General features: G+C 36.1%; 1 protein-coding gene across 1 annotated transcript in view; it reads right to left on the bottom strand.

Moving 5' to 3' along the window:
* Positions 1-21,260, bottom strand: part of COG6 (component of oligomeric golgi complex 6) — a 99,679-nt gene extending 78,419 nt beyond the window's left edge. The window contains exons 1-4 of the mRNA XM_047723247.1: positions 21,046-21,260; positions 18,138-18,281; positions 13,833-13,904; positions 9,780-9,838 (exon numbers count right to left, since the gene is read on the bottom strand). Of these exons, the coding sequence (XP_047579203.1) occupies positions 9,780-9,838; positions 13,833-13,904; positions 18,138-18,281; positions 21,046-21,198 (428 nt within the window). The 5' untranslated portion in view covers positions 21,199-21,260. The remainder of the gene's footprint in view (positions 1-9,779; positions 9,839-13,832; positions 13,905-18,137; positions 18,282-21,045) is intronic.
* Between the last annotated feature and the right edge of the window lie 732 nt (positions 21,261-21,992).

Raw genomic sequence — 21,992 nt, 5'->3', positions numbered from 1 at the left:
GACTTGTTAATTTTAGCCATTCTGACTGGTGTGAGGTGATATCTCATGGTGGTTTTGATTTGTATTTCCCTGATGTCGAGTGATATGGAGCACTTTTTCATGTGTCTGTTGGCCATCTGGATGTCTTCTTTGCAGAAATGTCTGTTCATGTCCTCTGCCCATTTCTTGATTGGATGATTTGTTCTTTGGGTGTTGAGTTTGCTAAGTTCTTTATAGATTTTGGACACTAGCCCTTTATCTGATATGTCATTTGCAAATATCTTCTCCCATTCTGTCAGTTGTCTTTTGGTTTTGTTCACTGTTTCCTTTGCTGTGCAAAAGCTTTTGATCTTGATAAAATCCCAAAAGTTTCATTTTTGCCCTTGCTTCCCTTGCCTTTGGTGATGTTCCTAGGAAGATGTTGCTGCGGCTGACGTCGAAGAGGTTGCTGCCTGTGTTCTCCTCGAGGATTTTGATGGATTCCTTTCTCACATTGAGATCCTTCATCCATTTTGAGTCTATTTTCGTGTGTGGTGTAAGGAAATGATCCAATTTCATTTTTCTGCATGTGGCTGTCCAATTTTCCCAACACCATTTATTGAAGAGGCTGTCTTTTTTCCATTGGACATTCTTTCCTGCTTTGTCAAAGATGAGTTGACCATAGAGTTGAGGGTCCATTTCTGGGCTCTCTATTCTGTTCCATTGATCTATGTGTCTGTTTTTGTGCCAGTACCATGCTGTCTTGATGATGACAGCTTTGTAATAGAGCTTGAAGTCCGGAATTGTGATGCCACCAACTTTGGCTTTCTTTTTCAATATTCCTTTGGCTATTCGAGGTCTTTTCTGGTTCCATATAAATTTGAGGATTATTTGTTCCATTTCTTTGAAAAAAATGGATGGTACTTTGATAGGAATTGCATTAAATGTGTAGATTGCTTTAGGTAGCATAGACATTTTCACAATATTTATTCTTCCAATCCAGGAGCATGGAACATTTTTCCATTTCTTTGTGTCTTCCTCAATTTCTTTCACGAGTACTTTTTAGTTTTCTGTGTATAGATTCTTAGTCTCTTTGGTTAGGTTTATTCCTAGGTATCTTATAGTTTTGGGTGCAACTGTAAATGGGATGGACTCCTTAATTTCTCTTTCTTCTGTCTTGTTGTTGGTGTAGAGAAATGCAACTGATTTCTGTGCATTGATTTTATATCCTGACATTTGACTGAATTCCTCTACAAGTTCTAGCAGTTTTGGAGTGGAGTCTTTTGGGTTTTCCACATATAGTATCATATCATCTGTGAAGAGTGATAGTTTGACTTCCTCTTTGCCGATTTGGATGCCTTTAATTTCCTTTTGTTGTCTGATTGCTGAGGCTAGGACTTCTAGTACTATGTTGAATAGCAGTGGTGATAACGGACTTCCCTGTCATGTTCCTGACCTTAGGGGAAAAGCTTTCAGTTTTTCTCCATTGAGAATGATATTTGCCGTGGGTTTTTCATAGATGGCTTTGATAATATTGAGGTATGTGCCCTCTATCCCTACAAATTGAAGAGTTTTGATCAGGAAGGGATGCTGTACTTTGTCAAATGCTTTTTCAGCATCTATGGAGAGTATCATATGGTTCTTGTTCTTTCTTTTATTAATGTGTTGTATCACATTGATTGATTTGTGGATGTTGAACCCACCTTGCAGCCCTGGAATAAATCCCACTTGGTCGTGGTGAATAATCCTTTTAATGTACTGTTGAATCCTATTGGCTAGTATTTTGGCGAGAATTTTTGCATCTGTGTTCATCAAGGATATTGGTCTGTAGTTCTCTTTTTTGATGGGATCCTTGTCTGGTTTTGGGATCAAGGTGATGCTGGCCTCATAAAATGAGTTTGGAAGTTTTCCTTCCATTTCTATTTTTTGGAACAGTTTCAGGAGAATAGGAATTAGTTCTTCTTTAAATGTTTGGTAGAATTCCCCTGGGAAGCCGTCTGGCCCTGGGCTTTTGTTTGTTTGGAGATTTTTGATGACTTTTTCAATCTCCTTACTGGTTATGGGTCTGTTCAGGCTTTCTATTTCTTCCTGGTTCAGTTGTGGTAGTTTATATGTCTCTAAGAATGCATCCATTTCTTCCAGATTGTCAAATTTGTTGGCGTAGAGTTGCTCATAGTATGTTCTTATAATTGTCTGTATTTCTTTGGTGTTCGTTGTGATCTCTCCTCTTTCATTCATGATTTTATTTATTTGGGTCCTTTCTCTTTTCTTTTTGATAAGTCTGGCCAGGGGTTTATCGATCTTATTAATTCTTTCAAAGAACCAGCTCCTAGTTTCGTTGATTTGTTCTATTGTTTTTTTGGTTTCTATTTCATTGATTTCTGCTCTGATCTTTATGATTTCTCTTCTCCTGCTGGGTTTAGGGTTTCTTTCTTGTTCTTTCTTCAGCTCCTTTAGGTGTAAGGTTAGGTTGTGTACCTGAGACCTTTCTTGTTTCTTGAGAAAGGCTTGTACCGCTATATATTTTCCTCTCAGGACTACCTTTGTTGTGTCCCACAGATTCTGAACAGTTGTGTTTTCATTATCATTTGTTTCCATGAATTTTTTCAATTCTTCTTTAATTTCCTGGTTGACCCATTCATTCTTTAGAAGGATGCTGTTTAGTCTCCATGTATTTGGGTTCTTTCCAAATTTCCTCTTGTGATTGAGTTCTAGCTTCAGAGCACTGTGGTCTGAAAATATGCAGGGAATGATCCCAATCTTTTGATACCGGTTGAGACTTGATTTAGGACCAAGAATGTGATCTATTCTGGAGAATGTTCCATGTGCACTAGAGAAGAATGTGTATTCTCTTGCTTTGGGATGAAATGTTCTGAATATATCTGTGATGTCCATCTGGTCCAGTGTGTCATTTAAGGCCTTGATTTCCTTGTTGATCTTTTGCTTGGATGATCTGTCCATTTCAGTGAGGGGAGTGTTAAAATCCCCTACTATTATTGTATTCTTGTCGATGTGTTTCTTTGATTTTGTTATTAATTGGTTTATATAGTTGGCTGCTCCCACGTTAGGGGCATAGATATTTAAAATTGTTACATCTTCTTGTTGGACAGATCCTTTGAGTATGATATAGTGTCCTTCCTCATCTCTTATTATAGTCTTTGGCTTAAAATCTAATTGATCTGATATAAGGATTGCCACTCCTGCTTTCTTCTGATGTCCATTAGCATGGTAAATTCTTTTCCACCCCCTCACTTTCAACCTGGAGGTGTCTTCGGGTTTAAGATGAGTTTCTTGTAGGCAACATATAGATGGGTTTTGTTTTTTTATCCATTCGGATACCTGGTGTCTTTTGATTGGGGCATTTAGCCCATTCACATTCAGGGTAAGTATTGAGAGATATGAATTTAGTGCCATTGTATTGCCTGTAAGGTGACTGTTATTGTATATTGTCTCTGTTTCTTTCTGATCTACTACTTTTAGGGTCTCTCTTTGCTTAGAGGACCCCTTTCAATATTTCCTGTAGAGCTAGTTTGGTATTTGCAAATTCTTTCAGTTTTTGTTTGTCCTGGAAGCTTTTAATCTCTCCTTCTATTTTCAATGATAGCCTAGCTGGATATAGTATTCTTGGCTGCATGTTTTTCTCATTTAGTACTCTGAATATATCATGCCAGCTCTTTCTGGCCTGCCAGGTCTCTGTGGATAAGTCTGCTGCCAATCTAATATTTTTACCATTGTACGTTACAGACTTCTTTTCCCGGGCTGCTTTCAGGATCTTTTCTTTGTCACTAAGACTTGTAAATTTTACGATTAGGTGACGGGGTGTGGACCTATTCTTATTGATTTTGAGGGGGGTTCTCTGAACCTCCTGGATTTTGATGCTTGTTCCCTTTGCCATATTGGGGAAATTCTCTCCAATAATTCTCTCCAACATACCTTCTGCTCCCCTCTCTGTTTCCTCTTCTTCTGGAATCCCAATTATTCTAATGTTGTTTCGTCTTATGATGTCAGTTATCTCTCGAATTCTCCCCTCGTGGTCCAGTAGCTGTTTGTCCCTCTTTTGTTCAGCTTCTTTATTCTCTGTCATTTGGTCTTCTATATCGCTAATTCTTTCTTCTGCCTCATTTATCCTAGCAGTGAGAGCCTCCATTTTTGAGTGCACCTCATTAATAGCTTTTTTGATTTCAACTTGGTTAGATTTTAGTTCTTTTATTTCTCCAGAAAGGGCTTTTATATCTCCCGAGAGGGTTGCTTTAATATCTTCCACGCCTTTTTCAAGCCCGGCTAGAACCTTGAGAATCGTCATTCTGAACTCTATATCTGACATATTACCAATGTCTGTATTGATTAGGTCCCTAGCCTTTGGTACTGCTTCTTGTTCTTTTTTTTGTTGTGAATTTTTCCACTTTGTCATTTTGTCCAGATAAGAGTATATGAAGGAGCAAGTAAAATACTAAAAGGGTGGCAACAACCCCAGGAAAATATGCTTTAGCCAAATCAGAAGAGATCCCAAATCGTGAGGGGGGAGAAAGGTGATAAAAAGGGGTTCAGAAAGAAAAAAAAAAGAAAAGAAAAAGAAAAAAAAAAGAAAAAAAAAGAAACTATTAAAAAAAGAAAGCCGATAAAGAAAAAATATAAAAAGAGGAAAAAAATATATATATATTAGATAAACTATTTTAAAAACGTTAAAAAAGAAAACGGTAAAAGTTAAAAAAATTTAGCAGAAGAAGAGAAAAAGAAAAAAAAATTGAAAAAGAAAAAAAATTAAATTAACTGCAAGGCTAAAAAATCATGGGGAGAAAGCCATGAGTTCCGTGCTTTGCTTTCTTCTCCTCTGGAATTCTGCTGCTCTCCTTGGTATTGAAACTACACTCCTTGGTAGGTGAACTTGGTCCTGGCTGGGTTTCCGGTTGATCTTCTGGGGGAGGGGCCTGTTGTAGTGATTCTCAAGCGTCTTTGCCCCAGGCAGAGTTGCACCGCCCTTACCCGGGGCCGGGCTGAGTAATCCGCTCGGGTTTGCTGGGTTTGCTTTTGGGAGCTTTAGTTCCCTGAGCGCTTTCCGTAGAGCCCCGGAAGACGGAAATGAAGATGGCGGCCTCCTGGTCTCCGGCCGGAGGAGCCGAGAGCCCGGGGCCGCACTCCTCAATGCGCCCTCAGAGAACAGCGCCCAATGACTCCCGTCACCCTGGCCTCCGGCTGCGCTCCGAGCTGACTGAGCCTGCGACCGGTTCAAGGCAACCCCGAGCTGAGAGTCACTCCTCGGCTCTGTCTCTGTAGCCGGCTTCCCCGTTTTAATACCGGTAAGCTCTGCGACACTCAGACACCCCCGATCCTTCTGCGACCCTGCGGGACCTGAGGCCGCGCTGACCCCGCCTGGGTTTCACCCCAGTTAAGCCTCTGGAGTGATGTCCCTCAGCGGAACAGGCTTTTAAAAGTCCTGATTTTGTGCTCCGTTGCTCCGCCGCTCGCCGGGAGCCGGCCCCTCCCCCTGCGGTCTATCTTCCCGTCGCTTTAGATTCACTTCTCCGCCAGTCCTACCTTGCAGAAAGTGGTCGATTTTCTGTTTCTAGAATTGCTGTTCTTCTTCTCTTCAATCTCCCGTTGGATTTGTAGGTGTTTGCAATCTTTAGATAAGCTATTTAGCTGATCTCTCGCTACCCGAAGTAGTCTCAGCCTGCTACTTCTCCGCCACCTTCCTTTCTAATCCTGACTAAAAGCTTTTTGATGCTTCTTTTGGATGTATGTTTTGAGTCAATTTAATCAGACACAAAGGAAATAAATTTCTTTAGTTTATAATTTACTTTTTTTTAAATCAAAGCTAGTATTACCCATCTTGATATTACTTTTTAATCATTAAATTTCACTGCAAATAATATTGTTGACTATTCTTAAAAAAAATAATAAAAAATAAACAATGAAATAAAGATTTTGAACCAGAGCCTGATCTGTATCTACAAAAGATTGGTCCAAAAATATGTTGAACAATGGGCATACTGCTAAAACAAGGGTTTGGTATCTCAAGATGAGAACTTTTTTTAAAGTAGTGATGAAATAAATTCTAATATATTTTTTAAATCGTATTACCCTTTAGTTATCATATATATTCTTCCCAGGAAGATTGCACAATCATTCTGACAGAAAGTTACTGTAAGATAACCCAATCATTTGGTTTGGCAGCTTCTGTGCAATCTAATAATATTAATGTAGAGCTGTGTAAGAGCCCTAAGTCAGGGTCTGGTGTGACAAAAGATACAGATGATACAGACTTCTCTCTCATCTTATATCATAACTGAAATACAGTATATTTTGGAGAGTTTTTAATATCTAAATAAAATCATATGAAATTAACGTTCATATAAAGCATATAAATGGCTATTATACGTTAGAACCTCTTTGATGTGTTCATGTAATCACTGCATATTATATATAATATATAAATATAGCAAATACATACTGTGAAATAACATGCAGCAGATAAATATGATAAAGATATGTATGTATTAACATAATATGATCTACAAGACATTTTATAGATACAAAAAGCAGGTCCCCAAAAATATATAAACAAACTTTCTTTTTTTTTAAGATTTCATTTATTTGTCAGAGAGAGAGAGAGAGAAGAGAGCGAGCACAGGCAGACAGAGTGGCAGGCAGAGGCAGAGGGAGAAGCAGGCTCCCTGCCGAGCAAGGAGCCTGACGTGGGACTCGATCCCAGGATGCTGGGATCATGACCTGAGCCAAAGGCGGCTGCTTAACCAACTGAGCCACCCAGGCATCCCTATAAACAAACTTTTTAAAAATACATATAATACACCCATAAACGAATTTTCAGAACATGTATTCATATACTAAGTATTTAAAATAAACTGTCTAATTAATCCTTATAATGATTCTTTCAAGCATTCCCAGAACATGATTTATGAATCTTATGGTGCTTTTTTTTCCCTGAAAATATGCCTCTGTCATCTTTTAACTCCACCCTTTAGACTCCCCTCTACCAAATAATTCCAAAACAATAAGAAAAAGAATTTAAAATTGGGCAAAATATATAAAAGAAAACAAAAAAAATTAGGAAATATAAGTGGCATGACAAAATGAAAAAAATGCTGATTCATCAACATTCAATAAAATGTAAATTAGAATTATGATGCTATTGTTCATCTATAAAATTGGCAAAATTTTTAATGACAATACCTAGTACTGACAAAGGAGACATTCTCATAGATTGCTGATAGAAGTGTAAATCGGTATAACCTTTTTAGAGAGGAATTTAGGCAATATACAGGATATTTTAAGAAGTTTCTACCATTTGGGGCTCCTGGGTGGCTCAGTTGATTAAGCGTCTGACTCCTGATTTCTGTTCAAGCCATAATCTCAGGGTCCTGGGATTGAGCCCCACAAGATGAGGCTTGGAGCTTCTGGGCAGTCTGCTTGGGATTCTCTCTCTCCCTCTCCCTCTGCCCCTCCCTTTTGCACGCTCATGAGCACTCTCTCTCTCAAATAAATACATAAATCTTTAAAAAAATTAAAAGAAAATAAAAAGTTTCTACCATTTGATTCATGAATTACAATTCTAAGAGTATTTCCCAAGGAAATAATCTGAAATGCCCATAATGATTTAAAAACATCTGTCAAGTCATTATTTTTAGTAATGGAAATAATATCCAATAATTTAAGAATGCTTAAATACATGTTGGTTCATTCACAAGACGAAATAAAATGTCACCATTAAAATACATGTTTTTGTTTCTAAATAAAAGACAGAAAAATGAACATAAAATATTAAGTGAACAAAGTAAAATGAACTACACACATATATTCATGCTGGGAAGAAATATACCAAAATGTTACTAGTAGTTATGTCTGTGCAGTGAAGTTACAGCTGACTTTAATTTTCTTTCTTTAAATTTTATATATATAAATGAGAGGAAGAAGAAAAAAGGTCTACTCTCTTGCCTGAACAGATATGATTCTGGAATATATTTTTCTATGTATGTTTGTGCAAAACAGTTTTATATTTTTTTACAAACTTCAAAACCTGAATTAGTTTATAACAACAAAATTAAAACAAAATTACAACTATTAAACATTAAAATAGTAAGAAAGGATAAAAAAGTAAGTAACAGCTGAGGAAAGCCAATGTAGAGTGAAGATGTGCTGACAGGTTTATTTAATAATGGCTTTGGAGGAGGATGGAAGGGTAATGTTCCCTGATGGAGGTCAAGCAGTGTGATCAGCACCTATGTATATCATTGAATCAGCACGACAACCCTGTGACACAGATGCTAGTCCCTTTTTTCAGATGTGAAAACTGAGGCTGAAGGTTAAGTAACTTCTACAAAATCAAAAATCTAAGGAACTCTTAACCAAGATTTAGATTAAAATTCAGTGTTTTGTCTTCAAAGCTTACATTCTTTCCACTTTAACAAACTACACCTCAAAAAGAAACACATATTCACCAAAGATTATTTTTCTGAGTTCAGAAAGAAATCTAGCTGCTGGGCCTTCACAAGAGACAATAAAATGTATAATAAATAGGGACTTCAATAATATTTAAAAAAAAAAAGTATATTTATGTGGATATCACTTCCCGACTATCACTGAAATCCACCTTCTATCAACTAAATATCATAAAGAAATGTTAGTTGCAGTTCTGTGAAGACAATTTTACATGCAGCTTTATTAGAGCATCACCTGTCACAATGACTGAACTTCTTCTAACCCAGTTGGGAAAATATTCATATCCTTTACGTATCTGTCTCAATAAGAATGTCACATTATCTAAATAAGCCTACAGAATTTCTATTTCTAAAGCTAATCACTTAACAAGGTTTCTTGCTAAAAGAAAAGGTAATATTTAAAAATGGAAAAACAACTCTCGGCCAGCTCCCAGGAATCTGTTATAATTTCTGGTATGTAATTTTCCTAAAATACTTTCCACAAATGTTCACTTGGCACATCATATCTATAGCTCCTGGGATACTAGAATGTCAGAAATTTTCACTCCCAAAAGCATACTAGGCCAAAACACTTCCATCAATTTACTAAAATAATAAACATGAATAATCCTTAGTTTTGAGAATATACAGATAGAAACACAACATTTTAATGTTGCCTCCTGTAGACATTAATTAGGGTCCCATATATGCTACAAGCTCCAATATAATGCTTCTTTTTCAGTTTTTATTTTTATTTACTCAAAAATTATTTATTGAATCTACAATGTATTAGGCACTGGAGACACAAAAGGAGGTAAGAAATTGTCATCGTTCTCAATGAGCCCACAGTTTCATAGGAAAAGAGACAATCGAACCAAAAACTAATTACGAAAGATTGTAATACACACTAAAATACCTGAATCTATATTCTACTCACTTTCATTCAACCATTTATTCAGTGAACAAATATTAACATACCTATCTGTAAACTACCACAAGAAAAATGTATACAGTGAACTCTTAATTGTATCAGAGAGGATTAATCGTAGCTAAAAAAATAAGAGATAATGAGTGTTGAAAAAGATAAAATTACTAAAACTCCAAAATCATCTACATTTTAAAAAGCAATCTTTTTTAATTCCACAGCAAACAATAAACAACACACTGTCACCTCCAAGAATGAATAATCCCTCAACCGCAACATAAGTTTGATACTCCCAAATTATTATTTTATGTTTATTTTCCTCTTGGATAATAGCTCAGAATCTTTCATGTTATATGAATTTTGAATTAAGTTTTTTATTTTAAGTCTGTTTTAGAGTTACCTATAATTTTCTTTCTACTTAATCTCCAAGTTAATGAAGAGGTAGTTAAAGTAAAACTTACCTTTCAGCTTGAAGCTTAGTGGTTTTTACTATTAAATCTTGCGTCTGTTCTTTTGCTGCCTAAAATTACAAATACATCTAATTCAGTATTTTATAACTTCAATAAATATATCTTTAATATTTTTATACTTCAGAAAACTAATAGTACCACTTACTGAAGTTCAAGCTCACAGCGTGAGAGATCCAGAACTCAGAAGTGTAAAAAAGGCCAAAAAATAAATAAAATATAAATAAATAAATAAAAATTTAAAAGGCCAAGTAATTGACACAGATGTTTCAAGGCTCATATATTACCTTTACTAAGAGGAACGCATGCAGAGTTCTCAATAGACACATAATGCTAAGGCTTACAAGGAAAAAGGTATCAGGGAGCTAAGGGATTTAACCATTCATGATGTTTTTATAACAAAGCAGGAGTACTGGAAATGCAGGCAAAGAATGAAAAACGTGACTTCTGTTATGCACATGTGACTTGAGATACCATGAGACCTCTAAATGGAGTTGTAAGGTAAGTTACTAAAATGCTAGTGTGGAACTTAACAGAAATGGCCAAGATGGAGATAAGCATTGGAGAGTCAGAACATACAAATTACCCCTTATACAGGGTTTGGGGAAGATCAGAGACAGCCCTAACTAAAGGTCAAGTTCCTGACCAAGTTTTATATTAAGTAATCTTTCCTCCTCCAGGCCAGAGCTAAAAGGATCAGGAATGAAAACCTGATGAAAAGCTATTCTATCCTAAGATTAGGCAAGTATTTTAAAATGGATTGAAACAAAAGACAAATTAGCTACTCAGATTCTCAAAGAACTAAACATAAGGCAGTTAGAAAAGAGAGGAGAAACAAATGGGTATATGGCAGCTAGAGACATGGGGTCCATGTCCTGAAGGGACACAGAGTGAGCCAGAATTATGTATAAACAAAGCCACTAGTAAGTGGAAATTACAGTTGAAATATTTTAACTATGTGGGTCTACTTACACAAGAACTACAGTTCTATAAATAGAACTACAGTTCTATAAATCTCTTTTCTCTTCCTTAGTGATTTTCTTAATAACATTTTCCTGTCTCTAGCTTACTTTATTGTTAGAATATAGTATATAATACAAATAACATATAAAATATGTATTAACTGGCTGTTTATGTTAACAGCTTCTAGTCAAGAGCAGGCTAGTAGTTAAATATTGGGGAGAAAAAGTTATATGCAGATTTTTGCCTGTGTGTGGGTCAATGCCCCTAACCTCTGGCATTGTTCAAGGGTCAATGGTATAAAGTAGACCACAGATACTGTGGAGGATCAGTCGTTAAAGATAGGGTGCCAGAGCAAATATGTGAAGATATAGGTCATTTTCGTGCTGGACACTACCATAAAGAGCAAAGCTTCTGCTGCTAATGTTTCCAGAGCTGCATTAGATCTACACAGAAATCCCTACCCTATGGTAATTTCTGGGTTCTTAGAGGACTAATCTTCCTACAGTCTTTCCAACTGTTAATGAAATTTTCTGCCTCATTGCTTCAAATGGGCATCCAGTCCCACCCCCATCTCCAGTTGAGTCTGTGTTCCTTGCAACCAAATTATGTACCTAGCAAATAGTAATTAAAGAAAAAAAATAGATTTGAACCTATGTAATTCAGCAGATCAATAACTTTTAAGGAATGGAGTTGAACACAATGGCTCCCATGGTACTATTCTAAAATTATTACTCTTTAAACCCACTAATTTATTCAAATTCTTCTTTATCTTTCCTAATGTTGCTTTGCTTTCAAGATCATTGTCACCTTATTCTTGACTAATATAATTGTTTAAAATGTAGTATTCTCTCAATTCTAAAATATATTTACATTTTAGTATTTGTGAAAAAAGAATGCTTCATAAAATCAATTATTAAAAATGTTTACTAGCTTCTTTGTTTAGTCTGAGTCATCATTAAATTGAAGGTAGATCTTACAAAAAACACCATCTATTAATCACCTAACTATGATACTTGCTTACAATGGTATACAATAAGAATTACGCATATATCCTGACTTTTCATTTATAAATTGCAGTGATGATTCAAAAATTAAGTTTAATAATAGCAGTGAAGATCATTATCCTAAAGCAATTTCCAATTTATCTTAAATGTTAAGAATGATTGTTTCTCATTAAATAATAAACATATGCCTCTAAATGTTATTTATCCAAGCAAGTCCACAAAGGGATAAACCACGGCATATAAGCAATTATTGACTGCATTTCTAAAAGTATCTTGTAATAATAATTTCTAAAATGTCCTAAATCTAAAGTACTTTGGAAAATATGAGCTAATTTAATTAGTCCTGTGTATAACATCCTAAAATAAAAAATAATACTTTTCTCTATAAATGAATTAAAAACATTATTCTAGAGTTGACAGTCTGAGTGGGTACTACCAAGATTATAAAAACACTATATGCAATAAATCAGTGCCAATGGATGAACAAAACTTTCAAAATCACGGATCTAATCCCTACTAATCTTAGATTCAAAATTGAATGTAAACAACAAGTAATATAAAATATTTTTAAATATTCAGTTTAAAAAGCTATGAAAGAATCTTTTGCAAGTGATGAAAGTGTGCATCTTCATTATGGTAGCTATTTCATGGGTACGGAATTGTCAAAATGCATTGTTTTGTATATAACAAGTGGATGCAGTTTATTATTGTACATCATTTTTCCCCAATAAAATTGATTAAAAAAAAGAGAGAAGGGCTCATGCCATTATATGGAAAAAAATAGGATTGGGGGGGTGCAAAGAAAATACAAAGGACAAAACTAAAGAGGATACTTTGTGATTTAAAATACTTATAATCTGTTTTGAAAACAGCATGAAGAATAAAAATACTTTGATCTTTTTATATCTACAAATGGCTATGATAAAAGGATAAAAATACAATTAAAGATAAAAATTTGAAAACAAGAGATACTGTCCCCCAAAAGAAGAACTTGAGTAATCCCATAAACCGAATTATAAAAATAATACTACAAAATAAATGCAGGGGTATATAATACAGAAAACCTTATAGAGTGTAATTTGAGAAAAGGTATAAAAATCATGGAAGCCAGAAAATGAGAAAAGGAAGTAAAGAAAAAAAGGAACAGAACAGTCAAACAAAATTACTAAGCAACAAAAATAATATTGCAAAAAATATAAAATGACAATAATTAGCAAAGATTTTATGACTATTTAAATATTATGTAATTCATAAGGACCTAAGGTTGAACAACAGATATGCCAATAGTATCTGATACATTAGCAAGAGTACTGAAATTTAGTTAAGAGTAGGAGAGCTAAAAGTTTAGAGAAACGGGAAACTGGTTCTAGAGAGAGGTCATGGAAGTAGCTAAGTAGCTTAGCTTAGGACTGATTTGTGGAGTATGCAAAGATTAAGGAATCTTCCTAGAATCACTGTAGCTCTCTCTATAGTTCCAGGAGAATCTTAAAGGTCTAAGTTTGAAATAAATGTGAAGGTCGTAAACATAATCATGACTGACTCTTAGGAGGAATCCTATTCTCTTCACTATTCCAAAATTACATAAATGAGGATAATTAGGTTAAATCTTAACTCTGCAATCAAACTAGAAGTTTCAAACTGCTTTAATAAACCGATGTAGAATTACAGATATTTTCCTGAGATTATTTCTTTTCTTTTGTGGGGAGGCTGAGCACAAAACATAATTAAGGTTGGTCTGTATTAGGCATAGCTTTAGCCTGGACTTATTCCTAAGACTTTCTACTAAGGCAATCATTTTTGCTGGATTTATGGGATATTGTGGGATTGAAAGGTTTATCAAAATTCTATGCAGTTAGCTTTACACTGACAAGATCAAAATATAAAGGCATATGGAGTTAAATGAACAATATCAGTAAACCATCACCCCAAAATACTCATTTTTAGTTAAAAAAACAAGCATAATATTTACATTGGAACTTCCTACAGGACATGATATTTTAGATATCCATACATCTTATAGATCTAGGTCACAATTTTTGAAAGCTTACTTTGAACCAGGAACTACAGTAAAATCCAGTACCTGTAGGCGACTTGTCATGTCTTGACAACAACTGCTCATTGCTTGAACATCTTCATTTATGCTTTCAAGTTCCTGAAAAGGAAAAAAGTAACAGCAAACATTACCTATGTTGTTACAGAAATTCTCTTCTCTTAGCCAAATCCTATTTTCATCTCATGAATTTTTTTTTGTCAAAGCATGACAAAAGATACTATATTTAAAATTGGAAATAATTAAAAAGAATAACATCTAGTGTTAGAAAATATGTAAAGAAATTAGTATAAGCTTTTTAAAGGGGGTGACAATAGGAAATGACAAATGCTTAACATTAATACCTCTTCATTCAGGAGTACTAACACAGAGATTTATCCTACGGAATTAATCAGATAAGTGTGCAACAATATATGTAAGAAGATGATCAACACAGAGTTGCCCAAAACAAAAGGAAAATGTGAAACATTTTCTATACAATGGAACTCTGTGTGTATATTAACAATGACTATATATGTGTGTGTATGCGTGCGTATGTGCATGCATGTATGTGTGTGTGGTGTGTGTGTGTGTATACATGGATAGAAAGAGGTCTATATAAGATTTTTAAAAAAGCATTATGAAACTATATATATATGTATGTATGTATATACATACACACACACACACACACACACACACAAGGAAGTACACAGGAAAAGCCAGACAATACTGACAAAAGTTATTTCTGGGTGATAGGATTATAAGCAATTGTTTTGACTTCTGATTTTGTTTAACTCTTCTGTAATGAATTATTTGTTAACTTTTAATTAATAAAAATAAGCAAATATGAAAACCCAATAAACTAAAAATCGTGCCTTCTCTACCTTGTGGAAGGTCATCACATTGTACATCATGCCACAAAGCTGATAATTTTCTCAGTAATATTCTCTCCCCATGTACTTCCTCCTCTAGCTTCCTCCAGGTACATGGGAATGTAACTGGTCCTTAAGATCTATCATTTATACCCTTACTGTATATCCATTTCTTTTTTACTACTCTAATAGCTACCACTTCAGTTCACATCAATTAGTATTTCTTATGTGAAGTGACTTAAAAAAAAAAGCTTTCCAACAGGTCTCCCAGGCTCTACACTTTTCATGAAACCATTCTCTAGTCCTTATTGAATCAATGAAAAATATTATATGAGAAAATGATATCACAAAATCACACCTAGCTTCATACTGCACTACTATCTTCTTTTTCCCAATAATTTCAATTTGGTGTCACACAACAGAAAGATACACAAAGAAGTTTCAGTGGTAGACAATGGACAATCCCTTTCAACACAACACCCAGACCTTCAAATAGAAACATGACAGTCTTATGAAGGATGGGCCAATCAGAGGGTAAGAGATAAGAAAGCTGCCCAGTGAGGCTATAAACAAAATGTGAGGATAAACCAGTTGAAAAATCACTTATCAGAATATGAACATAAATCTAAGTTCTAGATGCAAGATTCTTATCCCTTCTTTCTATAAAGTACTTTGAATTTTAAGTATCATAGCACCCAGTATTTTCAAATGTTACTTTCTATACTTCATTACAAATAGCATATACACCAAATCATTAAAGGAAGTGCTAAATTGCTTTCAAGTGAACAGTAAAAAAAAAAAAAAGCACAATTTCAAAATATCAATTAATATTAGCAATAGCAGAAGCCTGAGTAAACTAATCTCACTATTCCCTTAAATCTCACTGTGTAACCTAATATGAATAGCACTACGATATTATCAGCCAGCTAGGTCAAGAATAACTACTCCTAATACTTTAGCCACCATAATATACCAAATGGACCTGATTTGTCAAATAATAAAAACTACATCTCTGAATATATGACTTCAATGCAGAGTTTTGATGACTGTAATTTAATGGCCTGTATGTTACTTTAAAAGTCTTTATTTGAACTTAGGACAAAGTATCTCTCCCCGCCCCCCAAATAAAACTATAGTCTGGGAAGTACAATTAGTGTATGATAAACTTTTTTAAATCTTTTTATTATGGAATATTTTCAAAAATATCCTAAAGTTCCAAGAATATGAATGCCCACATACCTATCACCTGGCTTCGACCACTCTTGTTTCATCTATTTCTCTACCCACTTTCTACCTCTCCTCCATCCCTTTCTCCCTCCTCCACAAACTGAATTATTTTATATTCATAATATTTTATTATTTCATTCATAAACATCACTATATGCTTCTAAGAAGACTCAAAAAACATAATGCCATTTTCACATCTAAATATTTAACAATAATTTCTTAATATCAAGTATCTAGTCAGTGTTCCAATCTCCCCAGCTGTTTCAATCTTTAAATAATTACTGCAAGTCAGGAACCAACTAAGATTCATAAATAGCAACTGGTTGCTATTTCTCCTTTTTTTTTTTTTTTTTTAATCTATACTGTCTCACTTCTCCCTATTTTTCTTTTCTTTTTCTTACAATTTATTTGTTGAAGAAACCAGCTCAGGGGCACCTGGGTGGTTCAGTGGGTTAAAGCCTCTGACTTCGGCTCAGGTCATGATCCCGGGGTCCTGGGATTGAGCCCCGCATCAGGCTCTCTGCTCAGCAAGCAGCCTGTTTCCTCCTCTCTGCCTGCCTCTCTGCCTACCTATGATCGCTGTCAAATAAATAAGTAAAATCTTTAAAAAAAAGAAACCAACCCATTTGTCTCTACAGTTCCCCACATTCTATATTTGCTGACTGCATATTTGTGGTGTTAAATTTATAGTCCTCTGACCCCAGTAATTCCTATAAACAGGCAGTTAGATCTAGAAGCTTGATTATATTTTGGTTCAGTTTTCTGGCAAGAATTTTTCACAGGTGGTGTTGTATACCTTTATTAGGAGTGACAGATACGAGGTTAACTGCTTCTTGTGAGGTTAGCTGCTAGTGATGACCAATGGTTACATCGATGGTGATCAGCTAGGCAATTCTGTCCCCCAATGGGGCATTCGGCAGTGATTGTAGACATTTTGGGGAGGAACGACTTAAGGAAAAGTGGTACTACTGGCATTTAGCGGCTGGAAGCCAGGGATGCTGCTCAACAACCCAAACAGCAGAGGGCAGTCCCCACTTGTCTGATCCAAAATGTAAAATACTGCCAAGCTGAGAAGTCTTGAGCTAGATCCATAAATTTAACAGTAGTGGCAAAAATCTTCTCATCTTCTGTCACTCTTCCTTCATTTACTAGAATAAAGCTATAAAGAGAAGCCACCCCTCAAAAACCGCATGTAGTTGGAACAAAAGACAGGATAAAGGCTTGACTCCTTCCTTTTATTTAGCACTTTTCAAAAGAAGCTGGTTCCCTTATATCCATCAAATATAACCAATGAGGGTTCTGTTTGGTTCTTAGATCTGTATGAATTTGTGGGTTTAAACATGTTTAATGAGTTTTGTCCGCTGAGTTATTCTTATTGAGGCTCTAATCATCCTATCCCTGGCCAACAGAAGCCTCATCAAATTAGCTCTAGAGTTCTTCTGCCACTTTCCCAAAGGTCTCAGGTAGCTTCCCTGCTTTCTGATATTTGTAAGATTGTTCCTTTCAGAGGGAAACAGTATTCAGAGGCCACAATTTGCATGTGCTCTTGGAGACCCTTTCTATTCTTACGAACACTACCAAACTGTCCTTCCAACCTTCCAGATTTTTAGCCTCAGTCAATGAAATCTTCCTAAACATTTAAACATCCCGTTTATTAGTCACTGAAACTCTATATACACTTTCATACAACACATACAGAACATGTGATATTAATAAAATTAACAAAATATTGCATAAGTAAAATATAACAACATAATAAATAAAGTTCATTTTTACCCTATGGTGAGTAGTCTGCTCACTCAAGTATGATAAAAATATTACTTATGCTGAAAGTAACTGATCTTAATGAATCTGAAAATTTCATAATTTATGGTGCACTAAAGTAACTCAATTCTAATTAATCTTAAATGGAGAAATAGTTATCCAAAGGAGGTTTATTCAGTAAGGAAAAACTTCTACTGGAAAACATTTAAAGAATTGTTTTTTTCTTATTGTTAAAAAAAATAAAAATTTCTAAGAGAATATCCTAGAAAAAATGTTTGAACGTTCTAAGAAGCAGCATTAGTGGAGGTCACAGATTCAGAAATCCCACTAACTGAAGGATCTGGACGCTTCTGGCATAAGTAGTTAAGTTTTCTATTTGAACATGATATGTGAACAGCAAACATATCAACCTAATTCATAAAAATACTTAGAACAGAGTTAGGCATACAGTCAGTCCTCAATAAATGTTAAAGGAAAAGAATTTACGTACTTCCTTCACCTCCTTGAAAATGCTGACAAATTCTTCATTGATGGCTAAACTTCTGCGTTCAATATCTCCACGTAAATTTCTTCGAGTCCGCAAACTGTTTTCAACAAAAAAGGTTGAAAGTGCCTTGAGAGCTTCCAACATCTCCTACACAATTGATGATAAAAGACAATTACTGGGATTGATTTTCACATGTTTTCCTAATCTTAAGTCAAATTTTAATGAAATCATTTTCAAATGTTTCCATTAAATAATCAAAAAATACCAGGCCACCTTCCCATTACTGAATATTAAACTTGTTTCCAAAATACTATAAGCTACTTACTTGTACATTGCAGCATGTATACAAGACCACTCACTGCAGAATAGTTTGGAATTGTAAAGATTAGAAATACCCTTAATGTCCACCTAAAGCAGATTGGTTAAAGAAATTATGACAACGATTTTAACAAAGATGAAAATTCTTTATGTACTTACATAATACAAACTTCAAGACACAGCAAGTGAAATAGGAAAGTATAGAAACAGTTATAATACCAACTGTTAAAAAAGAAAGAGGACTATATACATACATACTTACTGGTGAATGTATAAACTATCTCTGGAAGGATATATATAAGAAGTACGAACTACCTGTAGCCTCTAGGCTAGGAACTGAGTAACTGGGAGGAGAAATGAGAGGAAGGCCTCTCTGAGGGGACTTCTGAAATGAGGCCTAAGTAACAGGAAAGGGATCCATGGAGATAAAGCCGTTCACAGACAGAAAAAAAAAAAAAAGAAAAAGCCGTGAGTACAAAGACATGAAAGCAGCAGAAACGCTGTATGACTGAAGCTGTGGGACACTACTAAAGGCTTTAGGGAAAGGAGTAATGTAATGTGTTCTGTAAGTTCAAAAGTTTATTCTAACTTTGTGAGGAAAGCAGATGCGGGGGAGGGCAAGAAAGGAAGAAAATAGGAAGAAACTAAAATAATCCAAGCAAAGATTTGATAGTGACTTAGAACAGCAGCAGTGCAGATGAAAAGGAGATATTCCAAAACTATTTTTTTCAAGGTAAAGCCTATAGGATTTGTTAACGAATTCAATGCACGAAGTGAAAAAAATGACAAGCATCAAAAATTACATATATTTTTTTGCTTGTCTGGGTAAGTGATGTTCTTTCCTAACAGGGGAAAGTAGAAACAGATTGGAGAAAAACCAAGAGTCTGGCTATGTTAAGTTTTTATGACGTTGATCAGGTATTGACATTGGAAGTGTCATATAAGCAACGAACTAGACGCATCTGGAGCTCAGTAGAGATGTCAAGAACAGGGTTATAAATTTGAGAATCATCACCCTTTCTGTTGTTTAAAACCATGAAAGTGAGAGAGTTTTCCTACAGAGAAAATATGCATTAAAGGAGAGATGGGAGAAGACCAAGCCCAGGATTTCTAACTCCAAATACAAATTCCTACGCCTGAACTAACATATATTCTAAAAGCCTTACCCTTCTGTTTCAGTTAAAATGTTATTTTGCAATATTGGCTGGATTGACAAAAATAGTAAAGCTATTTAAATTCAATCTAATATTTAAGAAAACACTACAAAGATTTATGTACAAAAAAAAAAAAAAAAGAAAGAAAGAAAAAAAAAAAAAGAAGCCATTTCTTTTGACTATAACCTTGAAATGTCCTAGGCCTGGCTCAAAGAAGTAATCCCTAAAGGATGAATGAACAAAATCACATAGACAGGTGCAAATTACAGCTCCAGCAGTTATCAGTTATATGATTTAACCTTGTTACACTCTCTCGATACCTTACTTTTCTCTTGGGTAAAAAGGAGATAATGTTATCTATATCACAGCTGTATTAAATAAGATAATAAATGTCAGTATTAGTCACATTAAACAATAAGCTGTATGATAAAAATAACATTTAATAAGAAATGGTGAGTGTAGGGCACTGTTCTGAGCACTTCAGATTCTCTTGTTGAATCCTCACAACAACCCTGAGGTAAAAGTTACCAGCAGTATTCTCAACTTAGAAATGATGAAAAATAGCTTAGAGAAATTAAGGGGCTTACTCAAATCCTAATGCTTCAGGTTTGATGTTATATCTGATAAGTGGTGGCCCCAGAGCCGCGTCTTTCTTACATTTCTTACAAACAAATTCTTACTGACAGCTTATTTTCAGTTACCCAAATTTATCTGTAAAGTTCTCTCACTTCTACTTATATTTTTTCTTTAGGGCATGACCAATTTACCCAAAGACTCAATGATACAGAAGAGATAACCAGCTACAGCTACAATAGAAGCTGGAAGGATGCGTTTCGGGAGGTACTTGGGTGAGGATGTGGACGGTTTTATCTTGTGAAGAAATAACAGCATGAGCCCACATGTCACAGGCGTAACTTAGCTAACAACAACAAAAACTAGTAGCACCCAGTATTTCATCTGAGCCCCGAGCAAGCAGTTCTTTCCCGGGGCAAATTATTTCAGTTGTTCTTACCCGTGGGTGGAAATGCTCAATTTGCCTACCCCGGTTTTCCAGCTCCTCCTAACCCCGATTCACGTTGCCCAGTCTTGTAATTTACTCTTGCATGGTTTCTAACCCTGCCCCTAATCTCTCCCCCTGTTCGGACCCACGAACACCTCCCCGGTAGGAGACGCCACCGTTGCCTCCCGGAGCCAGAGCCTTCCAGGAACAGCGTTTTCCCAATAGGGGGTGACACCCAAGACACCTCTTCGCTTTTCCAGGGTCTCCTCGGCCTCCCCCTTCTTACCCGTCCCACTTCGGATCCCGCAGGTTTGCAGTCCCCGCCACGGAGGGACGGAGAAACACTGGGATGAGGGAGTGGGTGCCGAACAGACACCGCCCCCGGCCAGGCTCAGCCCGCGGGCAACGCGGGACCCCAGGCCCTGCCAGTTCCGGTTACCTTGTCGTTGTCCAGCCGCGTCTCCAGGATCTTATTCAGCTTCCGCGACAGAGGGTTGCTGGTCTGCGCCGGGACCCCGCCTGCTCCATTGCTGAGGCCGTTGGCAGACCCGGACGTGGGTACCGCCACTACTTCCCCGCTGCCCTCGGCCATAGTGTCGCAGGCCCCGCCCCCAGCTCCGTGGCGGCCACCTCAGCCTTAGGCTGGGGACCCCCCCTCCCGCACCTCCCCGCCAGCTGCGCGAATACTGCGCATGTGCGCACCGTGCCGCACATGCGCCCCGGGTCCCGAAAGGCTCTGCCCGGACAGCCCAGCTCAGCCAGGTTGTTGGGACGGGCGGGGAACTGAAGAAGTTAGGGGTAAGCGGGTGGATCTTTATGGTGGGAAGGGGAGACTGGTGGGAGATTTCGCGAAATGGTCTGAAATTTTAAATTATATTTAAAACTTGGGGATTAAGATTTAATGGATTAAAAGGATTTCAGAATCCCGAATCTATGAAAGTCTAACCTTAGCGTGAGTAACATATACTGACACCTGTTCCTGGCAAATACATTCAGTAAAAGTTAATTCTACAGTAATTAAATTCACTTTACCTGAATTCTTTTTTTTTTCTTCAAGTATTTATTGAAGCATATTACATGCTAGGTACTTAAGTGGGTATTGGGGGATCTACAATATACGTTTGAGACAAAGGAGTTAAATGTTAAAAGACTGTGATGAGCTGTCTGAAGGTGCTGAAATGCAGTGAAAGAGAAAGGGGAGGGAGGGTCCTCCTTTACCCAGGAAAGTCTGGTAAGGAGTTGACATTTAAACTGAGATTTGGGGGAAAATCTGAAACATGGGGGTGAAATTATTCTGAGGTAGGAGAAAGTGTAAATTCAAAGGTCCAAAAAGACAAGAAGAAACTTGGGTTTTCCAAGAATTGGCCAAAGGCAGTGTAGTTGTAG

The sequence above is a fragment of the Lutra lutra genome, chromosome 3 (genome assembly GCF_902655055.1).
Source record: "Lutra lutra chromosome 3, mLutLut1.2, whole genome shotgun sequence".
NCBI lineage: Eukaryota > Metazoa > Chordata > Mammalia > Carnivora > Mustelidae > Lutra > Lutra lutra.
The sequence above is the reverse complement of the archived record's forward strand: the minus strand, read 5'-3'. Positions and strand labels throughout refer to the sequence as shown.